This window comes from Notolepis coatsorum (assembly GCF_963971535.1).
Source record: "Notolepis coatsorum genome assembly, chromosome: 7".
NCBI classification, from domain to species: Eukaryota; Metazoa; Chordata; class Actinopteri; order Aulopiformes; family Paralepididae; genus Notolepis; species Notolepis coatsorum.
Window position 1 is genome coordinate 114,307,966 of NC_140171.1, and position 22,929 is coordinate 114,330,894.

The 22,929-nt window shown below is 43.0% G+C and overlaps 1 protein-coding gene across 1 annotated transcript; it reads left to right on the top strand.

Moving 5' to 3' along the window:
- Positions 1-205: 205 nt before the first annotated feature.
- On the top strand, positions 206-22,173 carry LOC311231371 (zinc finger protein Aiolos-like). Its single transcript, XM_084317940.1, has 9 exons — positions 206-270; positions 2,936-3,038; positions 4,430-4,487; positions 5,126-5,218; positions 11,512-11,946; positions 14,190-14,357; positions 16,490-16,606; positions 18,634-18,744; positions 20,842-22,173. The coding sequence occupies exons 3-9, from the start codon at positions 4,436-4,438 to the stop codon at positions 21,456-21,458; spliced, it is 1,593 nt and encodes a 530-aa protein (XP_084174066.1). The 5' UTR covers positions 206-270; positions 2,936-3,038; positions 4,430-4,435; the 3' UTR covers positions 21,459-22,173.
- The last annotated feature ends 756 nt before the right edge of the window (positions 22,174-22,929 follow it).

The window sequence follows — 22,929 nt, forward strand, 5'->3', positions numbered from 1 at the left end:
CGGGTTGTGGGCAGCAGACAAGCCTGTGTGGCGCTCAGGTGGGGGCTATGTATTGTCAGTAAACCCACTGTGGGTTGTAATTGGAGGATGGAGAAAAAAGGGAAGGGTTTGAGATAGGTCAATCGTGTCACATGTCGGTGATGTGTTTATAGATCTGCAACAAATGTTCCGTGAGATATTGATGTCCAGCCTTCCGGTGTTTGGTTGTGGTTTATGTGTCTCTGACTTGACCGTCCTACACTCTGACCCATCCACCTGCGGTCTCTCCAGGTGTGTGAAGAAGAACAATCTTTTATTTATTTGTAATCATTTTAAGTCTTAGACTCCTCTCTTCTCACTGGCTTCTCACTGGTATTTGTATTCTTAAATGTGTAGTATTGTTTGCAGTACTATTTCTGTTTGTGTAAATTGCGCACCTTGTGTTGTATTTGTATTAGTATTGTATTTACATGTATTGCATCTGTAAGTACTTCTGTACTTTCTATTGTGCAGCACTTTGGTCAACCTCGGTTGTTTTTAAACGTGCTCTATAAATAAATCTGACCTTGAATCTTTATTTCTTTAATAGAATAACTTAATTCAACTGCTCACGTTCAATGTAAGTCAAATATTGGAAAGCATAACTACACCACCTGGTCAATTTGACATGCTTTTTGCAGTAATGGGAGGGTAGACATGTTGTGGGTTTGCAGTAATTAGTAGAGGTGTTTATTGTTCTCCCAGCCAGCCCACTGTAGCCAGCACCAGCAACGAAGCAGGACATGTGTCCTTTATGAGGTGTGTGTGTGTGTGTGTGTGTGTGTGTGTGTGTGTGTGTGTGTGTGTGTGTGTGTGTGAGATTAGTGATGATGATGCTTTGTAGGTGGTTGCTTGCTATAATGAGCTGCGTGTGTGTGTGTGTGTGTGCATACGCGTGCATGTGTGTGTGTGTGTGTGTGTGTGTGCACGTGTGTGTGTGTGTGTGTGTACGCGTGCATGTGTGTTTGTGTGTGTGTGTGTGAGTGAGTGAGTGAGTGAGTGAGTGAGTGAGTGAGTGAGTGAGTGAGTGAGTGAGTGAGTGAGTGAGTGAGTGAGTGAGTGAGTGAGAGAGAGAGAGAGTGAGTGAGTGAGTGAGTGAGAGAGAGAGAGAGAGAGAGAGACAGGTTATACAGTGGTTAGTGATGATGATGCTTTGTAGGTGGTTGCTTGCTATAATGAGCTGCGTGTGTGAGTGTGTGTGCGTGTGTGTGTGCATACGTGTGCATGTGTGTGTGTGTGTGTGTGTGTGTGTGTGTGTGTGTGTGTGTGTGTGTGTGTGTGTGTGTGTCTGTGTGTGTCTGTGTGTGTGTGTGTGTGTGTGTGTGTGTGCACGTGTGTGTGTGTGTGTGCACGTGTGTGTGTGTGTGTGTGTGTGTGCATGTGTGTGCATGTGTGTTTGTGGGTGTGTGTCTGAACTGTCCCCGAGGCCTCTTACTAGCAGGGGTTTCCTACTAGCAGCCAAACACACATAATTAAACACACCTTGCTTGTCGTGGATTATAAAGTAATCACCACAAAAATGCATGAGAATCTGTGTTTCATTGGCCACTGCTTGCGATGGGAATCCAACCCAATTTAACCACTTACCAAATACGCTGCATATGACGCCATTGACCATATCCACGGGGTGGCCATGTTGCTCTTATGTCGAGCTCAGGTTGGGATTCCGGAATCCAGTGATGTGGTGGGAGGTACTGTAAACACACCTAAACTCAGTTTTATTTGTGGAATTGAGGCATAACCCTTTTTAAGCTGATATAAATTTTCATGACCTAAATGCAGAGTATCTTACAGACCCTTTCAGTGCTGCTCCATCGTTAGGAGAGCAGCTTTGCTCTCCGCTGCCTGTTATACAGTATTAGCAACACACTGCAACAGGAAGTAATCTTGAGCTCAATTACAATGTTTATGTTGTCAAGTTTGAAAAGGTCAGATTGATACATAGTTTCAGACTGTCTCAAGAATAGGAAATAAAACCTATTCATACTACAAGATAAGATATTACTTTTATTGATCCCAAGCAATTCGGGCGCCATATCAGCATGGGGGGGGGGGGTACAAGTATGGGCAGGGCAATAATAGAAAGACATATAGGCAATAAAACTGAAAAATAAATTTGTTATTCTAAATTGTTCATAACTATGTGTTCTATATTTTATTGGTGATTGTTTTGTGTTACTGTGATTATCACCTAGAGTTCACAGTGTGCACTGATGATATCACAGGTGTTATGTTAAGTTGGACTCAGAAACTTCCAAAGGACTCCGAGTCCACAGTGAATTCACAACCTCACTGCCAATAATAATAGCTCAACATCTACACTACCTTTACCTATGTACCATACTGTATACTTTTCCTAAATAGATTATGAACCTCCAATATGAAATCAAAATGAAAGCAGATAAATAAATAAATAAATAAACGTACCCAATATTGCAGCCAGTCTGTTGATATTGGTCAACGCTGCTTACAGTCACGGTAATTATGATGATTTGTTTGCAGGGGGAGGCAGCTCCTAAGGTGGAAGAACCATAGAACTAAATAAAAACAAGCACACCACATGGAACAAGCAGATCAACAAGCACATTTTGGCCACAAGATGGAGTAATAATACCCTAAATAGAACAGGGTGGCATCCGTGAACAGCTTATTCCATCGGTCGTAGGTCGACTATGTTATATGTGATTTGCATTTCAATCGTGTTTATTAGCAAGGCAGCTATACTGAAAATATAAAAATAAATTGTCGAAATCCATGTCTAAAACGTTAAATAGCCGTTTAGACTGTTGGCACTCCTCGCCTGTGTAATGTGATATGTTGCTCAACATTGGTTAAAAAAGAGAAAGAAACGCGCTGCTGTTTCTTTAAGGGACAGCAGCACAATGACGCTGGCTTCAGCAGATTCCATATTCCATAGCGAGACGCTCCAGTGGCGGAGAAGGGAATCTCACGGCGGGAGAGGAAGGCATCTTTAAATTGCATGCGCGAGTTGTTCTATTGCAGGTGTTGAGTAAACGCAGGTAAGATGATTTTGAGATAATTTAACCCTATTCATTTGTAAAGGATTTTTTTCTTTTTCTTTCTCTTTCTTCTTTTTTAATCTCTGAATTATAAGTCAATTATACTATGCATATTGGTTGTGAACTTGTTTTGACACATGCTGCTACTGTATTAGTTTGTTAGTTGTAAGTAATAAAGTTGTTAGTTGTAATAAAGCCACGCTTTTTACAACTACATGTTTAGTTAAGTAGGCCCCTGTTGAGTGTTGAATCGATTTGTCTAAACTGATAGTAACAATGACGTTATGACCTGCAGTTAATTTATTAAAATTTTATTTATTTTTTATTATATCTGCATAGGCACATTTTAATAGACTACTATTTCTTGGTTTATTGTGACAAAACAGTGGCTGCTGCAGGTAGTGGAGCACTGTGACAGTTTGGAGGGCTCTTTCACATTTGCTCACTTTACAAGACCAGGCAGGAAATGCATGTGTGCAGAGAACGTCATTTGGTTTTCAGTAGGCTCAATTAAATGCTAGCGTACATTGAGCAGTTGATCAGCCGTGGGATTTCAGCCATCTTTTGTTTTACAATAAACTAACCAATAACCATGATTGGGTCAGATTACTTTGAAATGTCAGTTACTGAATATAGATTACATGACAATTGTTGTAATTAGTAACGTAATCCATTGGATTACCCTTCTTTTTTGTATCTCATCTGAATACTTTTGCATTACTTCAAAATCAAACATTGAAAAGAGTGCACCTTGTAAAAAAAATGTGAAAGGGCCCCAGTCACAAAAATCTTCCAGAGTTCCACAAATATTCTTCAATATTATATAATTATATAATAACAGCTTCAAAACACGTTCAATGCTAATACAACACATTTAGCATATTCAGCATTTACAGCTTTCTGGGAACAACACAAGTGAACAGCATTTGAATAATCTATTATATCACTTTTCAATAAAGTCACTGAGGTTACCTTAAGTCAAAGATCATTGTTGGGGAAACTGTAGCCCTCAAAGAAAATGTTCGTTTTGTTTTGGGAGCAGATTTTTCACTAATATGACGGTATACCCATCATATGTATATACTCTGTCAGGAACTATGGGTAACAGTGCTGTATATTTGAATACCGTTTATGTCACAAATGTATCAGTACTAAATACCTGTATGTCCCTATGCCATAAATGTCATGTATGTTGTGTATGTCATAAATGTCTATGAATTGAAAATGGGGGACCCTGATGTAAACAAGACAAACGTCTATCTCTGGTCTGCATCCCCTTAACAATTGTGTGTATTGAGCCGTACTGTATTGTACCCATTCTGCAATCTGTTAAATAAAGTTTTCATTCATTCATTCTTCTCATTGTTCTGTCACATTGTGATTATTTGTAGACCACAATGAACACAAAGGACCAACCTGAATTGAATCTGTTAGAGGCTGATATGACAAGTGAGTATCTGATCATCACCAAAACCTGTTTATGCTGTAGGCTATATGTTTCCTATTGAAAAAGGTACTTTACTTTACTATAGTATTTTCATTTTAGGGAACTTTGTACTTTTACTCCACTACACTGCAAAGGAAATGTTCTACATTTATCTGAGCCCATCAGTTACTAGTTACTTGAAGAAAAAGACAAAACGTGGCAAAAAGATTTATGAAGATAATGTACTTGGAATTCTGAAACCTGACAACTTCAAGAGGATGTAATCAGAGCCAGCATAACTGGACCACATACCACTTTAACATAACCTTTAATCAGAGCCAGCATTAACTGGACCACATACTACTTTAACATGACCATTAGAGGTCAGTGGATCAAGGCTTGAAAGCTCCCAAGCTGCATGAATACACATAAGAACGTGTACTTTTACTTACTTAAGTACATTCAATATCAAATACTACTGTACTTTTACTTAAGTAGTGAATGGAGGACGTTTACCTTTACCAGCGTACTATTTAATCTGCATATTTCTACTTGTACTTAAGTAAAGGAACTGTGTATTTCTTCCACCACTGCTAAAACCGAATAGTCACTGAAATATTTTATTTGCAAAGAGCCTAAATGATGAAATGCTTCTTCTCAGATGCTAGCAGTGGAGTGACACATGTGGAGCTACAAGGGGAGGACGGTGACATCATTAACCCACTCATTGCCAATGGAATGGATGATTCTGAAGGTGTGTTGGATAAACTGATCCACAGACACACACACACACACACACACACACACACACACACACACACACACACACACACACACACACACACACACACACACACACACACACACACACACACACACACACACTGTATGATGAAACGTACTGTAACATGTATTCAAGAGCCAGAACCCAAACGCAGACACAGAATGAGGAGTAAAACCCAAATGCAGGTACATTTATTCGTACAAAATATATGGAACAGGGGAATTCTAGGAATTGGAGTAAACTAAACAAGAAAACAAAAATGGGAATAAAGTCGTCCAAAAAACCCAGGCGGGGTAGTCAGGGAGACAAGAACAAAGGAGAAAGAACAAAGTCACAGCCACACCTGGAGAGAGAGAGAGAGAGAGAGAGAGAGAGAGAGAGAGAGAGAGAGAGAGAGAGAGAGAGAGAGAGAGAGAGAGAGAGAGAGAGAGAGAGAGAGAGAGAGAGAGAGAGAGAGAGAGAGAGAGAGGGGGGGGGTGCTGGTGGCATGACACTGAAAACATTATTATACAGTACATGGTATTTTTTAAATAGCCTAGACTTAGTAGATATCTATATGGTGTACAATACACACAAAAATACACCTTTGCTCAGAACCATGTCCAAATACTTATATCTTATAAATATTTTTTATATCTTGAGACCTGAATGTATCTCTTAGTCTAAAAGTACTGTGTGTGTGTGTGTGTGTGTGTGTGTGTGTGTATGTGTGTGTGTGTGTGTGTGTGTGTGCGTGCGTGCGTGCGTGCGTGTGTGTGTGTGTGTGTCTGTCTGTGTCTTTGTGTGTGTGTGTGTGTGTGTGTGTGTGTGTGTGTGTGTGTGTGTGTGTGTGTGTGTGTGTGTGTGTGTGTGTGTGTGTGTGTGTGTGTGTGTGTGTGTGTGTGTGTATGTGTGTGTGGAAAGTTTCCATAGCACCTCTTGCCTCCATCATCAGCGACCACAGAGACCACAGTGCACTCCTCTCCGGATGGAGTCGAGCACATCAAGTTGATTGACACTCAGCTAAAAGACTTAAAAAGCCTGCAGACCTCAGGACCACTGGGTGTCAACAGCTATGGCATCAAAAATACATACACACACACACACACACACACACACACACACACACACACACACACACACACACACACACACACACACACACACACACAAGGGTATGGTGTGGGGATCAGAGTAGGAGTCAGGGTATGGCATGAGTGACTATTCGACAAGCAAACACTCTAAAGGTGTGATGTCGGCGGCATTGGTTTCAGAAATATGATATAGTAGTTGCAAGCACAATGTATTCTATACCACTGTGTGTTCATCTTCTGATTCATTCAGTTCGGTATCATAAGATCATTATAAATATTTGGAAATAATCTTTACAAGACCTTGGGACACTTTGGCTTTCATTTAGGCTTTAATTTTGCAATTGTAGGTAACCATGTAACCATGTATTGTGGTGTTTGGAGGTACAGTAGTGGTATCAGTTATGGATTATATTTGGTTATTTCAAAATATGTTGTAAATATATACTGAATATATATTCTTTTTTGCATTTTAAGATAAAAACGGTTCATGATGTAGAACGTAGGACAGATTGTTCACTAAACTCTCAGTACAAGAGGTTCAGTCTGAGAGATCTCTTTCACGCAGGAGACGAGGAATTGGTCTCGTCTGCTTGAGAAGCATCTTCTCCTGCCCCGGTTTGAGTTTCTCTGTGTTTAGAGGAAATGCCTTGCCCTTATCTCAGGCACACATCTTCTCAAGTCTCTCTCTGACTTTCTGTGCGTTGGCCCATATTAACCACGTTCTTGGAGACGTGTTGTTGTTAATATCAAAACCATCAGACCATAAATACAAATGTAGAAGTAGAGACGTCTGTGTCACCGGCCTGTCTGGCGCATCACCCTATGGAGTTTAGTCAAGCGTACTTAGCTCCTTATTTGGAAGTGAGCGCAAACTAGGAACTTTTGCCTGTCTGTCTTGTTTAATTCTTCAATTTAGCTTCAAATCAATTGTCATTATACAGCACAAGAGCAGTACAATGAAAATAAGTTTGGCATCCAACCAGAGTACAAATGTAACAGTAAAGTGCAATAGTAATATACAATGTGCAGGTGATTAAACTGGGTATAAATTAGTACTACTGAGTAATAGTGCTAATCAGATATAAGTACAGAGCTGTAGTATTAATGTACAGTGATACAGGTATAAAGACAATATGGTAGTAGTCATGACCAGCAGCGTAACTAGTCAGAGTAGGTAAAGGATATGTATAGATATAGTATCTAACAGGTATGTACAGACAGATATGGATATATATATATTAGTGCTGTCAGGCGATTAAAAAAATGTATCTAATTAATTACAGGATTTGTAATTAATTAATCAAATTAATCGCATTTTAATCGCATAACCATTTTAGGCCTCATATTTTATATTCTATAATCATATTTCAAATTGCATGTGTCCGGATGGCAGAATTCAGTACTGTATCTACAAAACCTTCTGTTTAATCATCTTCCCTTTATTCATTTGCTTAGATTTTTCAGGTCTGGTCAATTTTAGCATGGTGTTATTCACAGTCAAAAAAATTATATTTGAATTAATATTCTCATTTGGTTCATTACAATTTACTCAAGCCTAGTAACAGACACAGTATTTCTGACACTGGGAATACATTCCCTGAGATCCATAGATGTCCCTAGAATCAGATACCAAGAACATGCAAATGGACCATTTAAAAAAAAAGTTTGTAAATGTTTATTCTACGTTCTTATGGAATGAATGAGATAAAAAAGTATTACAAAAAATGTATTCAAAATAAAAATAATAATTATTTATTTTTTAATTAATTTTGAGTTAATTTTCATACGTGATAATTTGCTGTGTAATTAATTAATCTAATTAACGCGATAAACTGACAGCCCTAATATATATATATATATACGGTAAGAATAAATATATGTACGATTATACGGTATTTACAGCATTATTGTTCTCGTTGTGTGAAAACGTTAAGGCTTTTTGAATTTAGAAATGAAGAGAAACGATGATTTCACATTGATGACAGTGACATTGTTTTAATACTGTATGTTGAGGAGTTTTAAATGGGGTTCATGAACCCCTATAGGATCACGATGAACCACTCTTAACCCTTTCACTACCACACTACCAAAGGGTTAACCCTTTCACTGCGACATTACAGAAGGTTAACCCTTTCACTGCCACACGACAAAGGGTTAACCCTTTCACAACCACACTACAGAAGGTTAACCTGGTGGTTGTGAAAGGGTTAAGGCAGGGGTCTCAAACTCGCGGAGTTTAGTGTTAATGTGGCCCGCGCGCAACTGTTTGCCGAGTCGTTGCGCGAGAGTTGGACGTTTTATGGGGCTGCGGCACTGCAGATATACCCTACTTCAATGATCCGCACGGACATTAGACGGTGTTGCACTCGCTACCCAGGGTCTGTAAGCTAGTAGCAGTCGCAGAGGCTCTGGCTAGTAGTAACGTTCGAATGTTGTGATTTTCTATGCAAAATAAATATTCAACATTCTCTTTTGAGACTCCGCCTCAGACTCTTATCCACTTGGAACTTGCTGTACTTTGCTTGCAGGTCTGCAGCCATTATTGCTGGATTATGAATAGCACCAACTTTAGCCACGGTACCGTTGTCAAGCTAAGCTAGCTGACCTAGCTCGTCTTCCCCGCAAGGTTTTCACATTGACATTTAATAACGTTAGTCAGCTAACGCTAGTCAGTAGCTACTTGACTTAAATACGATTCACCGTGGGTGCATTATTGTTGATAGACGGACAGTGTCAGGTCCTGGAGAAAGGACAGGCGATCATCTGATTTGATGTAACGTTAAAGCGGATGTTGTTCCAACTAGCTAGCTTTTCAGCTAATGCTATAATAACACCAAGCAAAACACATCCCGTCCGAGCTCCCCGTCACACGCTCTGTCGGGGAGAATGGAATTTAAGAAAGTGTATCTGCTGTTAAAATGACAAACACACTTTAAAACACGTTCATTTTATAATCCTCACTCTCCGCAGGAGATAAATGACGTCATGGGATCGGAGGCTAGAATTTACGTGTACTCGCCGATACCAAGTCCTCACTCAGTGGCAAGAAGCCATTCTCTCTCTCTCTGATGCATACATAATAAAATAATGTATGACTGAAGTGATGGAGACCATGTTTGAAGGCAAACAAAAGCAAATCCCCCTCAGATCGCACAGCAACCAGAATAACTGAAATACTGGCTGGTGATTTGATTAAACAGCTTTGTGATAGAATAAAAAAAATGCACAGTGCATTTCCATAGCTGTGGATGAGTCCACTGACACCACTATGTTCTGAAGAACCGTTCATGTTCTGAAGAACTGTTCATGTTCCGAAATGTTATTGCTAAAGATTGAGAAGATTGGATCAGTTGTACTTTTTTTTGGAATACTTGAAACCCTTTTTTTGTGGAATATTTGATGCGGCCCAGCCTCACCCAGACTCTACCTCCAGCGGCCCCCAGGTAAATTGAGTTTGAGACCCCTGGGTTAAGGGGTATGACAATATATCGTGCCACAATATATCGCAATATCAAATGTGACAATATGCATAATTTAAACAAAAAAACATGGGTTGTGATGTCAGCTCATCATCATCATCATCATCATCGTCATCATCATCATCATCATCATCATCATCATCATCATCATCATCAATTACTTATTAATTATGTCTTAATAATTCAAATTAATAGTTTGTAATCATACCAGCAAAACCGCTGAGAACATCAGACATTCATGACGATATTATTAGGCTATAACATGCTACAATAATACAACAGTTTTAAATGAGCATATACGGTACATGACATTGTTTTGGATAGTTGATGCCTATAAAATGAAAGGAGATATTTTATAAATTGTATTCATTCAAGTTTTGTTCAAAATACGATATTATAGAATGGCGCACTCAGTGTGTCAAATCAAATCATGTCCTGATTGACCTATCTCAAACCCTGCCCTCTTTTCTTGATCCTCCAGTCACAACTGTTGCTTGGAGGGAAGCAACAGTTGTGATTGGAGGATCAAGAAAAGAGGGCGGGCGGTCGGGTGGCGTAGCGGAGATTGCGCTCGTCACCAATGCAAGAGGCTGCGGTCTCGACTCCCGGAGTCAGCATTGCCCTGCGGCTTGGGCCGGTCGTCATACTAACTCGTTTGGCTAAGTTAGGGGGAGGGAAGTCGTGGGTGGTAATCTGGCGTTGTGGACAGCGACGCCTACAGGTCAGGTCTGGGCGCCTGCTCAGCGAAAGGCAGGAAATGGTGAAGGCAGCATGACCTCCCACGCGTTACACTTCACCAATGAGAGTCCTCGCTGCCAGGTGAAAAAATAGCCACTGGCTGTCTCCACATGTGTCGGAGGAAGCATGTGGTGGACTTCAGGGTTCCCTTGTACCGACCAGTAGGAGGAACATGCGCACAACAACCAGTAGGGGAGGGGGGGAATTGGCATAACGACTAAATTGCGATGGGGAGAAAAATTTTAAAATCAGGCAGAGAAAAAGAGGATACATTTTTTGTTTTAATTAAAAAAAAAAAAAAGAGGGCGGGGTTTGAGAATAGGTCAATTACTCCCCTACTCTTCACCAACATGAGACCAGGGAAACCTTCAATTCAACTAAAATCTAACCAAGAACCTCCGGATTACCAGACGACTGCTCTACCTCCTGAGTCACTGTCGCCCCTTGCAAACCAAGTTATTTAGTGGGAAAACACATCTCTGGCATCATAACAGTGTTCAATAATGTCCTACCTTTTTGTCTTCGATCAGCATAAGATATAAAGAGATCCCTCTGCATGACTTCAATAATTTTCAGATACACAATAATGTGTGAAACACAATTTTCACACAACTAATTGATTGGTCTGCAAAATTCAATGTAGACTAACTAGGCTATTCCACTGTACCCAGGTCAGTTTTTATCTCCACCAGGCTAGTAATAGTGTAATAGTGTTTAATAATGTAATAGTTTGTAATAATGTAATAGTGTGCTAGTAATATTGTAATAGGAATAGTGCGGTGAGATCTGCTTTCATTGGTCCATGTTTGTCCCGCCCCTACACTCAAGCCCCGCCCAGTGTGTAGGCTGCCGCCTGGCGGAGACTTTTTCTACTGAGCGCACCTTTCTAGTTTATTCCTTTATGAATTTGTGGGCTCAGTGTATATTCACCAGACGCTGCTCTAAACAGACTCTTTGTCTCGCCCTCATCCAGACACAATGCCAATGACCACTGAACGAGAAGAGATGGAGATGGACAAAGAGTCCTCCAAGGAAGAGGGGGAAAGGGAGCACGTGCCAAAGGAGGAGGGAGAGGAGGTCAGTGAGGACGGGACAGAGGAAGCATTTGGCGAAGAGAGGCCAGAGGAGGAGGAGGAGGATGAAGACAATGAAGCAGAAGAAGAAGTGATGGACGAGGAGGGGGACGAAGAGGGAGACACCCCGATTGAACCAAAAGACCTGTCGCTCGTGGATTATGCGCATTACGAGAACGCTGCCCTGCGGGACGCCCACACAGCGGCAGCGGCGACCTACGCGTCTGGAGTGGTGGCCTCGTACGGCCAGGCGGCGGCGAAGCTGAGCTGTGACATCTGTGGCCTCTCCTGCGTCAGCATCAACGTGCTGCTGGTGCACAAGCGGAGCCACACTGGTGAGCTGCAGGAACACAGGCACCTGACCTCAAATCCACAGCAGTTACGCAATCAACCCCTCCGTTGTTGATCGTCGGGGTAGATAGTTCAAGGCTCATTTCGACTATAGGTCAACGCTTGTGTGTCTTGTGCGACACATGACGTCTAATGACCCAGCTAGTCGTGCGATGACGTATAACTTTGATGTACTTTGTGGCGGTGCAATAGCCTCTTTGGTCATAATACGCGGTCAGTACGTGAGACTTAATGGGGGTTATATCTCTTGTTTACTGTAGCAATCAAGTCGACACTTCACGTAGGGCTGAGGGGTAATGTCAAAGAACTTACTGATACTGGCTTTTGGTGAATTTCTTCACCAACCTTATGTTGCCCATGTCTTTTTTTTTTATCCACTTTTTCTCCCATTTTCTATATTTTCTCCCATCCCAATTTCGTATCATCCAATTCAACCCTCCCCCGTCACGGACGCTGTTTCTTGCCTCCCACAAGCCGGCTGCAATGTGGACTAAGTCATACATAGCACAAGTCCCCTCCGGTACTTGAGATAACAGCAGTCGCATCTTTTCACCTGCGCAGCTCGATCTCTCAGTGGCGAGGAGTAACGCGTGGGAGGCTCACGCTGCCCCCGACACTTCCTGATTCTACTGCGCAGGCGCACCAACCGACCTGTAGGAGTCGCTGTCCACAACGCCCGATCCCCACCCATCAGTTTCCCACCCCCTAATACGGCCAATGTGTATTAGTACGGACGACCAGCTAAACTGAAAGCAAATGTGGAGCGCTGGGCTCGTCAGTCTCCAGCATTTCGTGGCGAGCGCCTTGCCCACTACGCCACGTAGCCTCCCATGTTGCCCATGTCTTATAGGTACATGCATTCCAGTGCACAGGTTGTTTCATTTTGTGCCCCTGGCTTTAATTCAACCAAATATACAACAAACAATCACAACAAACATGTTGACAGGGGATGTGATGGAGATTGTTCGCTGTATTGCAAAAAAGAAAATAATAATAATAATTGATCACAGTAGGCGGCTGGGTGGCGTAGCGTAGATTGCGCTCGTCACCAATGCAAGAGACTCCGGTATCGAATCCCAGTCACAGCATTGCCCTCGGCTTGGGCCGGCCGTCGTACTGGCTCATTTGGCAGAGTCAGCGGGTGGAAGTCGATGGGTGGTGATTGGACGTTGTGGACAGCGACCCCTACAGGTCGGTTGGGAGACGCCTGCACAGCAGACACAGGAAATGGCAGGGGTAGTGTGAGCCTCCCATGCGTTACACCTCGCCAATGAGAGTCCACGCTGGCAGGCGAAAAGATGTGACAGGCTGCCTCCTCGTGTGCCGGAGGGCACACGTGATGCAAGGCTTCTATCCTCTCTACAACCGACCATAGTCGAGCAACGTTCAAGACAGGGGAGGGGAGAATTGGATACACGAAATTGGGATGGGAGAAAAATAGAAAAGGAGAAAAAGTGGATAAAAAAAAATATATATTTATCACAGTAAATGTGATAATATACCCCATGATATAGATTTCAGGTCATACCAGCTTTAACACAGTGTTACGTGTACAGTCATTTAAAGGATAACTTCACTATTTTGGACATTAGACCAATAGACCCTATTCACGGTCTGTCTACTATGTACCTGACACATAGACACCATAGAGTCCAGTATTGAGCTAGCTACCATTTCCTTGCAAGCTCTCACTACAATAGGCAATCGTAAATCCATTGCAAAAACAACAATAAATGTTTACAATACATTGTATTCTTACCGGTCTCAGTATGCTCTCCTGTGAAATGTATCGCAATCCGAATGTTGAAAACAACAGTTCCATTTGAAACAACTATTTTTCCGATCGCACTACACACTGTAAACCTCCGGAATGCTTATGTCCAAGCCATTCCAACACGTAAACATGTTGGATACATTTCACAGGAGAGCATACTGAGATCTGTAAGAATACACCCTGAGCTTCCCATATCGTTGTTTTTGCAAAGGATTTACAATTGCCTATTTTAGCCCAGTGAGAGCCTGCAAGAAAATTGTAGCTAACTCAATATTGGACCGATCCCTGTGTGTCAAGTACAAGGTAGGCAGAATGCGAATAGGGTCTAAGGTCCAAAATAGCAAAGTTATCCTTTAACGTTGAATTAGGCAAATGTCTGGAGTAATTCTACTGCATTGATCATACTGTAGTAAGTGCTACCACGCTTTTCTCCCATGTTTTTGTTTCAACCAGGCGAGAGGCCCTTCCACTGCACCCTGTGCGGGGCCTCCTTCACCCAGAAGGGAAACCTGCTTCGCCACATCAAACTGCACTCCGGGGAGAAGCCCTTCAAGTGCCCCATGTGCAGCTACGCCTGCCGCCGCCGCGACGCCTTGAGTGGCCACCTGCGCACCCACTCTGGTACCTGCACGCCGCCTGTCAATCACACAGGCGCAGCGCCTCGCACGTGTGAATGGATTTGTTTTCCGTTCACCTGCGTGAACTGAGTTCCCTGCACACACATACTGTACTATGCACAATAATTTGCATGGCCCTAAATGAGCTGTGTTCAGAATGGCATACTCGCTATCCTTAATGTAATACATTTGTCATTATGTTCGCTCGATTCACTTAAAATGTAGTGTTCTTTAAAGGAACACGCCAACATTTAGGGAAATTAGCTTACCGTCTTCTCCAGAGAGAGACAAGAAGATAGATACCAGTTTCCTCTCTGTGCGTTCAGTAGACAGCTATCTGGCTGCATCTTAGCCTAGCTTAGCACAATGAATGGAAGCGGACATGGCTAGGCTAACGTGCAGCCAGATAGCTTTCTACTGAGTGAACGCACAGAGAGAAAACTGCTATGTGCTATGTGAGAATGCTGTTCATTGACTACAGCTCAGCATTCAATACCATAGTCCCCTCCAAACTCATAGCCAAGCTCAGGGACCTGGGCTTGAACTATGACCTGTGCCAGTGGGTCCTGGACTTCCTGACGGGCAGACCCCAGGTGGTAAGAGCCGGCAACTGCACCTCCTCATCCATCACGCTCAACATAGGGGCCCCCCAGGGCTGTGTTCTGAGCCCCCTCCTCTACTCCCTGTACACACATGACTGCGTAGCACAGCGGAACAACAACACCATCATCAAATTTGCTGATGACACAGTAGTGGTGGGCCTGATCTCTGCCAACGACGAAAGGGCCTACCTGGAAGAGGTAGAGAACCTGTCACAGTGGTGTCAGGAGAACTGCCTCTCCCTGAACGTCAGCAAAACAAAAGAGATGATTGTGGACTTCAGGAGGTCGGGGGTCAAGGACTACAGCCCCCTCAGCATCGACGGGGCACCAGTTGAGAGAGTGAACAGTTTCAAGTACCTCGGAGCCCACATATCCGAGGACTTGACATGGACCACACACATTGACAGTGTTGTGAAGAAGGCACGACAACGCCTCTACTTCCTCAGGCGCCTAAGGAAGTTCCAAGTCAGTCAGAAGATCCTTAGGAACTTCTACTCATGTACAATAGAGAGCATCCTGACCGGCAACATCACCTCCTGGTTTGGGAATAGCACTGCACAAGACCGTAGCAGACTACAAAGAGTGACACGTTCAGCCGAACGCACAATTAGAGGGGGGCTTCCCACCCTCCAGAACATTTACAACAAGCGGTGCAAGGGGAAGGCTAAGAGAATTATTAAGGACTCGAGCCACCCGAACAACTGCCTCTTTGAACTGCTGCCGTCAGGCAAGCGATACCGGAGTCTTATGGCGAGCACAGAAAGACTCAGAAGGAGCTTCTATCCCCAGGCCATCAGGCTGCTAAACTAACAATAATCGCTAAACGAACAATAATCACTATGCAACAACCATCAAATGCACACAGCACACACACCCACACGCACACACTCACTCAAACAAACAACACACTGCAGCACCCACTCTCCACACTTTAGATCACACAAACACACTTACACTTTATATTTATTGATAAAGGATTTGCACTACAACTCGTACACCTACTGTGAATTGTACCTAAACTGCACCTCGTCCATTTATGCCTTGCACTATATAGTATTGTATATTAGTACACTGCACAGTATTGTATATTGTATGGTAACTACGTCTACGAACATTGTACATATGTCTAAACTGAACACTGTGACCTCTTTTTTTTTACTTCTAATTTTTACTATGTTTTTATTTCATACTTATCTTGTCATGCACAGTCTCTGGAGCGCAACAGTAAGAAGCATTTTGTACAAAAGTATTCTGTACTTCTGTATGACAACTATTAAAGAAACTTGAAACTTGAACATTGGCTATCTAATAAGCTAATTTCCCAAAAATGTTAGCGTGTTCTTAAAGTATGCAGAGTCAGCGGTTTCGTACATAGCCCATTGGTTTTGTACTGAATGACCGTGGCTAATTAGCTGTCAGTGACCCATCAGCTACACTGATGGAATCCATTTCTGGTCTTTTACTATGAATTGACTTGCTTTAAATGTGTGATTTCTTCTTTTTTCTTTTTCTTTACTGAAACTCCTGCCTGCAGTGGAAAAGCCCTTCAAGTGCAACCACTGTGGTCGCAGCTACAAGCAGCGCAGCTCGCTGGAAGAGCACAGAGAAAGGTGCCATGTGTATATTCAGAGCAAGGGCCCCGCGGAGAGAGGTGAGCAGCCTTCACACACCTCATGTTCACACCTACCACAGTTATATTAAATACAGACACGGAAATATACCACTTACAGACACACAAACGTGCCGCGGTATCAAGCACGCGCAATCGCGCATACACGGGTACACACACACTTGTAGACCCGCATGCGTCTTGTATACAGTGTTGTAGTCGAGTGACTCGAGTCACTAAATCTCGAGTCCGAGTCGAGTCTCGAGTCACCAGTGTTCGAGTCCGAGTCACCAAAGAAGAGCCAGAGTCGAGTCCCTGTTACCCTAGACCGAGTCCGAGACCAAGTCATCAAGGTTTAGTCCACTCCACTCTGGCAGTCAAAGAAAAAAGGTCTACATTAAACATAAATGACACAGCGGTCACCATTTCAAAGGGAGTTTATTTACTTTGTGACATAATAGCCAAACAAATGCACTAGCCATCAATATCTTATGCCAAATGATTAGGGCCTATTACAAAAAATATACAAAATAAATAAACTATTTATCAATTAACAAGTCAGAGTCCTCGTCTGCACCTCCCGAGTCCGAATGCAGTCATTGCTCAAGTCCAAGTCGAGTCATGAGTCCTGAAAATCAGTCCAGGACTCGAGTCCTACAACACTGTCTCTACTTCATGTTCACACCTACCACAGTTATATTAAATACAGACACAGAAATATACCACTTACAGACACACAAACGTGCCTTGCTATCAAGCATGCGCATACATCGTGCAAGTACACACACACTTGTAGACCCGCGTGCGTCTTGTATAAACATCAATGTATGTTACATGTCACATGATGCGCACACGCATCATGCATTCTTAGGGACCTGCACTGGCTCCCCATTGCCGCACGAATCCGCTTCAAAGCCCTCGACCTGGCATACCGTGTGGCAAAGGGAACCGCTCCCGCCTACCTCTGGTCAATGGTCTCTAACTACACACCCTCAAGACCCCTACGCTCTGCATTTTCTGGCCGTCTCAGACCCACTCCTATGCGAGCTCCGGGAGGGTCATCAAGGAGAAGCCGCCTATTCTCAGTCCTTGCCCCACAATTGTGGAATGAACTACCCACCCCAGTTAGGACAGCCGAAACCCGTCCAATCTTTTGCCGTCGACTAAAGACGCACTTCTTCAACCATTATCTGAAATGAGAAAAAAATATTATAAATCTAACCCTAACTAACCTTACACTTGTCCTAATAAACTAACCTACACTGTAGCACTCAACACTTTGATGAACATTGTTACTCAGCTGATAGAGTTGTGCCCTTCCTGATGACTTGTCGTACAGAACTTGTAAGTCGCTTTGGATCAAAGCGTCAGCTAAATGACTAAATGTAAATGTAATGTAAATGTAAACATGCAGGTAAAGCTGTATGTAATCCCCTCTGCCTTTGTTCTGAAGCATCAATACACAAATGAGCTTGTGACAGTTACCCCCTCATTAGAAATGTAGGTTGGGGGTGCTGTGGTTTGGAGCCGTTGTGCTAAGGGCCATTTCTTGTGTCCGTGCCAGCGAAGAGGAAGTCAAGAGATGTAGCACAAGTGTCTCCAAGCCATCTGACAATAGTCTCCCCCACCGCTATCCAATGTCTTTTGTCTAATTGTCGTACAGGACAGTTGCAACACGGAATAAACAATGCTCCGCCTTCGCAGTCCAATGCTCTACGTTTTTACGCCAGGTCGTGGTGGTGAGGAAGTAGAAGCGCATCCCCGTCTCTTCTCCCGCTCTAGCAGGCTCCATAGGAAGTGAGGTCACGGGGACTTGCTATCTCAAATTAATATCATGTTCCTCATACTGTAGCATCGGCTCGCTTTAACGTGTGTTTGCAACGGATCACAACTCCAAATGTACGTGGTTCAGTGACAGCTGCTCAGTGAAAGCACATGCTTTCCTCACGTACTGTACCTTGATTATAAAGAGGTAGTTGTTTCTCTCTCTCACTTTCTGTCTCTCTCTCTCTCCCTCCCTCTCTCTCTTCACTCTCTCTCTTCACTCTCTCTCTCTCCGTCGTACACAGAGGACGGTAACACAGTCAGTACTCAGATGGGCACTGAGCGTGCTCTGCTACTGGACAGGCTGGCCAGCAACGTAGCCAAACGCAAGAGCTCTATGCCACAGAAGTTTACTGGTAAGTCCAACACGCACATACACCACACACACCCGCACAAATACACTTACTTATCAGGAGGCACCAGACTTGAAAAGAAATGGGAATGGAGGGGTGGTGTTGCAGTATAGTGTTATTGGATTTATCTTTGTTCAGTTAATTGCTAAAGTTTTATTATATGTGTTAACTGTGTCTCGTATGATAATGCACACCTGTTATCTGGCTTTATTTATTCATTTAGTAACTTTTAGGTAAATACATTAAACCTTGTTGTTGCTGCTGCTGCTGCTGCTGCTGCTGCTGCTGTTGTTGCTTATGTTCCTTGATGCATACAAGCCTTTGATCGTGCATTCATGCTAGTTTATGCTTTTATGATCACAGTTATATGCCGATTGTGCTCCTTTGAAAAGACAGTACGTCAAGTTATATGTTTGAGCTATTTGTCTGTCTGTCTATTTGTCGTTGTCTATTTGCTTGTCTATTTCTTACACAAACAGGAATTCAGGGCCGAACGCTGGCTTTACATTCTGCACCGCACCATAGGGTGGCAGACCACTGCCCTGTATTCACAGCGTGTCATGAACTATAAAATAGGTGGGTATGGCTGACCATAATATAGGTAATAATCACATAAGGATGGGAGCCAGGTTATGTAGATGTATGAACACCTGCACACTCTCACACAAGCAGCACACTTACCTATCACTGCTTTCAGATCAAAACCCTGCACCTCCAAAAAGTCTTTCAGGAATTTAAATAAATAAACTTATTTTTAGAATAACACCCAGTCTTTTTTTCACTATTCCACATTAGTTTCTGAATGGGTTTCATGGATACTCGTTGTCGGTGCATAAAGGGCCGTGGAGAACTTAAACACTAAAATTAGATACACGGTTTTGATCAGACAACAGCAATATGTCAAGTCAAGTTTCCTTTATTGATCCCCTTGGGGGCATTCAGGTGTCATAGCAGCATGGGGGAGGGGGGACAGGCAGAAAAGATAATAGCAGCAGTAATGAACATAGAACATAGTGATAATAGTGATAATAGTAGTGGAATGGCAGGATTCAATTACGTCAGCAGTAATAGTGATGATAGTATACATGGTACGCCTACATAACATAGTAGCACACTGCATCAGAGTGTTTAATAGGTTTGCAACACTTGTGTTTCAGGGTTTAGTTCAAACTCAGCATATGCACACCATCAGTTTCGGTAAATGACTGATCATTTCTACACAGCTCTTCTAGTGAAACAAACCTCACTTCGGCAACACGTAGTGTTTAGTTTCGGAATCGAGCCTTGCGCTGCTTGCAAACAATGAGCGTGAATGAGGTGAAGAAGGAACCCTGCATCTATATCACCTCGACAAATTAAGTGAGATCTTTCAATATGACGACGACAGAGGAAAAAGAGATGTGGTGTCTGCGACCGCGAAGAGATAGGGAAGGAACGGGCGAGAGGAACGTGGGCAGGTGCCCCCCCCCCCCTTTTACTGCTGTGGTCGCAGCTGCAGCAGAGAGGCCCTCACCTGCTTCCTCCCAGCGCTATCCCCTCTCGCACCTATTCTGTGCTCTCAGCAGGAAGCCTGGCTGCTGGGTCAGGAGCTGATAAGATGCCTTTACAGCTTTAAACGTCCTTTTGTCTCGTCCATCTGTCGTCTTCACTGTCCGTGGTCACTGGTCAGGTTTAACATCTCAGCTCAAGGAGCAGAACATTATGCTTTGTTGTCTCTGCTGGAGGTCAGTAAGAGCCATGTAAGAGTGCATATCATATGTTTCCCCACAGTATTATTAAAAAGTCTTAAATTCATAATTCTCAATGTAAGGCCTTAATTAAAAGGTATTCAAAAGTCTTAAGTATGATTTGCACAGGTATAAAAATGTTGGTGGGGCAGCCCGGCGGTTGGGAGATTAAATATATATATATATATATAAATATATTTAAGTTGTTGAAACCTGCAGATACCCTGCTCTGGTAAGTGTTGCTTTTTAACGTGTTGTTTGCTGTATGTGCTCTTCCTGTGGCTGTGTTGGTGGATAAAGTGTGGTTAGTGTGAGGCCTGTATATAAATGTACTCCATCCTAAGTGCTGGTTTCCTCTGTGTGGCTGATACAGGAGACAATGGTGTCTGCCTGGACCTGAGCTTCAGCAGAGAGGCGATGGAGCCGCCTCTGAGCTCCCCGGGCCTTGATACTCACCACCAGCCCCATCACCACCACCAGCAACAAATCATCCTCACAGGCCCAGACCCTGACCCCGCCCCCTCCCACCCGGCCTACCCCATCCCCCTGGTGCTCACCAATGGTCACAAGCTGGGCCTGCCACACCCAGGACTGGCTCATTCACCCCAGGGACACTCCGGTTTGGACTCACTCCACGGCGACGGTTCACAGGTCGCCCAGCCTCTCGTCTACGGCCTAGGACACCTGCTGGGGGGTCCCAGCCCCCACAACGGACTCCCCCACCTCAACACCCAGGCGCTCCCCATGCCGCCCCTGGAGGTGCTGCGGGTGGTGCGGGGGGACGGGGAGACAGGGGTGTTACCCGGTGCCATGTACCCCTGTGGTCACTGCAGGGTCATCTTCCTGGACTACGTCATGTTCACCATCCACATGGGTTGCCATGGGTTCCGGGACCCCCTGGAGTGCAACATGTGCGGTCACCGCAGTCGGGACCGCTACGAGTTCTCCTCGCACATAGCCAGAGGCGAGCACCGCCTGGAATTAAAGTAGCACATGAAAGTAGTACATGCAGACAAGCGTGTGTGATGGGCTGGGGTTTGATTGATTGATTGAATTGATTGATTGATTGATTGATTGATTGATTGATTGATTCATTCATTGATTCATTGATTCATTGATTCATTGATTCATTGAAAATGTTATTAACAGATTGCAGAATGGGTACAATACAGTACAGCTCAATACACACAATTGTTAAGGGGTGCATAGAGGATATCAGAATACTCTGTTATGTCTTCCTTCTCATCTGAAAAGATTACCTGTTCTCATTTGGAAGTAATTATTCTTCCCCATCATATAAGATAAGATATTCCTTTATTGATACCAGCATGGGGAAGGTGGGAGGGGAGGTACAAGTATGGGCATGGTAGTAGTAGAAAGACATAAATATAGGCAATATCATTTGTATTAATATAATTAACTATGAATATAGAGAAAAATAAGCAAAGGTGCAGATGAGGGTTTGTATGCCCTATTGGTTATAGTATATGTTACAATAAATATAGGCAATAAAGAATTGTGTAAAGTTTAATATTTGATGACTGTGTATGATCGTGTATCTGCTCTGCTGTTTATACTCTTGTGAAAATGTGTTAAAATGTTCGACAAAGTTCGCCGAAGTGTGTTTCAATGTACAGTCTGTGTGCTTATGTGTATTCCTGTCGTCTGTACAAAGATGTAAAGAAAATAAAGATACACAGCTATTTTCACCACATGTAGACTATATATTGCGAGAGAGACGTAGCGCTGCACTTAAAAAGACTTGCCAATTCAAGAGAGGCACAGAAACTATCCTTATGTCGGAGTCACAGGTCTCCTTTCTGGCTGTGGTGTGAGAGTGCTGCACTTCACAGCTTCACACAAGACATCGCTTGACAATGCAAGCCCATCTTCATACCTCTGGCGACAGATTGAACATGTGTTTGTTTCTTTTATACACATTTAGCTCGCCCAGTCAGAGGAACGCTGTTTCATGATATTACATATATACATTGTAATATACATTATATATATATATATATACAGCCAGGGGCGACATTTCCACTAGGGACAGGGGGGACATGTCCCCCCTCACTTTTTACAGTCCGAAAACTAACATTATATAACGTTAATTAATATGCAAGACTCTTTCCGTGATTTGTACGTTTGTGCAATGATATGTCGAGAGGAGTATAGCTAATGAAAAAAAGTATGGTTAAATGGAAATCCTCGTGGGTATGATTTGAGCTTCACACGAGTGCGTTCTTCACATGCACGAAAAAAAATCGATCAATATATATATATGTGTGTGTGTATAAATATACTATACAATATACAACATTTTGAAGATTGGAAAGTTGAGATTATATCAAGTGCCATTCATGTGGGATGTCCGATATTATCGGCCGATATTGGCATAAAAATGTGATATCGGAAAATATCTGTATCGGTTTTCAAACAAAACAATTTTTTTTTTTTTTTT

Excerpts from the sequence above, each read along its gene's own strand:
- LOC311231371 (XM_084317940.1), top strand. The coding sequence starts at position 4,436 with ATGAACACAAAGGACCAACCTGAATTGAATCTGTTAGAGGCTGATATG. Across the intron at positions 16,607-18,633 it reads CAAGGGCCCCGCGGAGAGAG|AGGACGGTAACACAGTCAGT; the intron begins GTGAGCAGCCTT and ends CGTCGTACACAG. Across the intron at positions 18,745-20,841 it reads TATGCCACAGAAGTTTACTG|GAGACAATGGTGTCTGCCTG; the intron begins GTAAGTCCAACA and ends TGGCTGATACAG.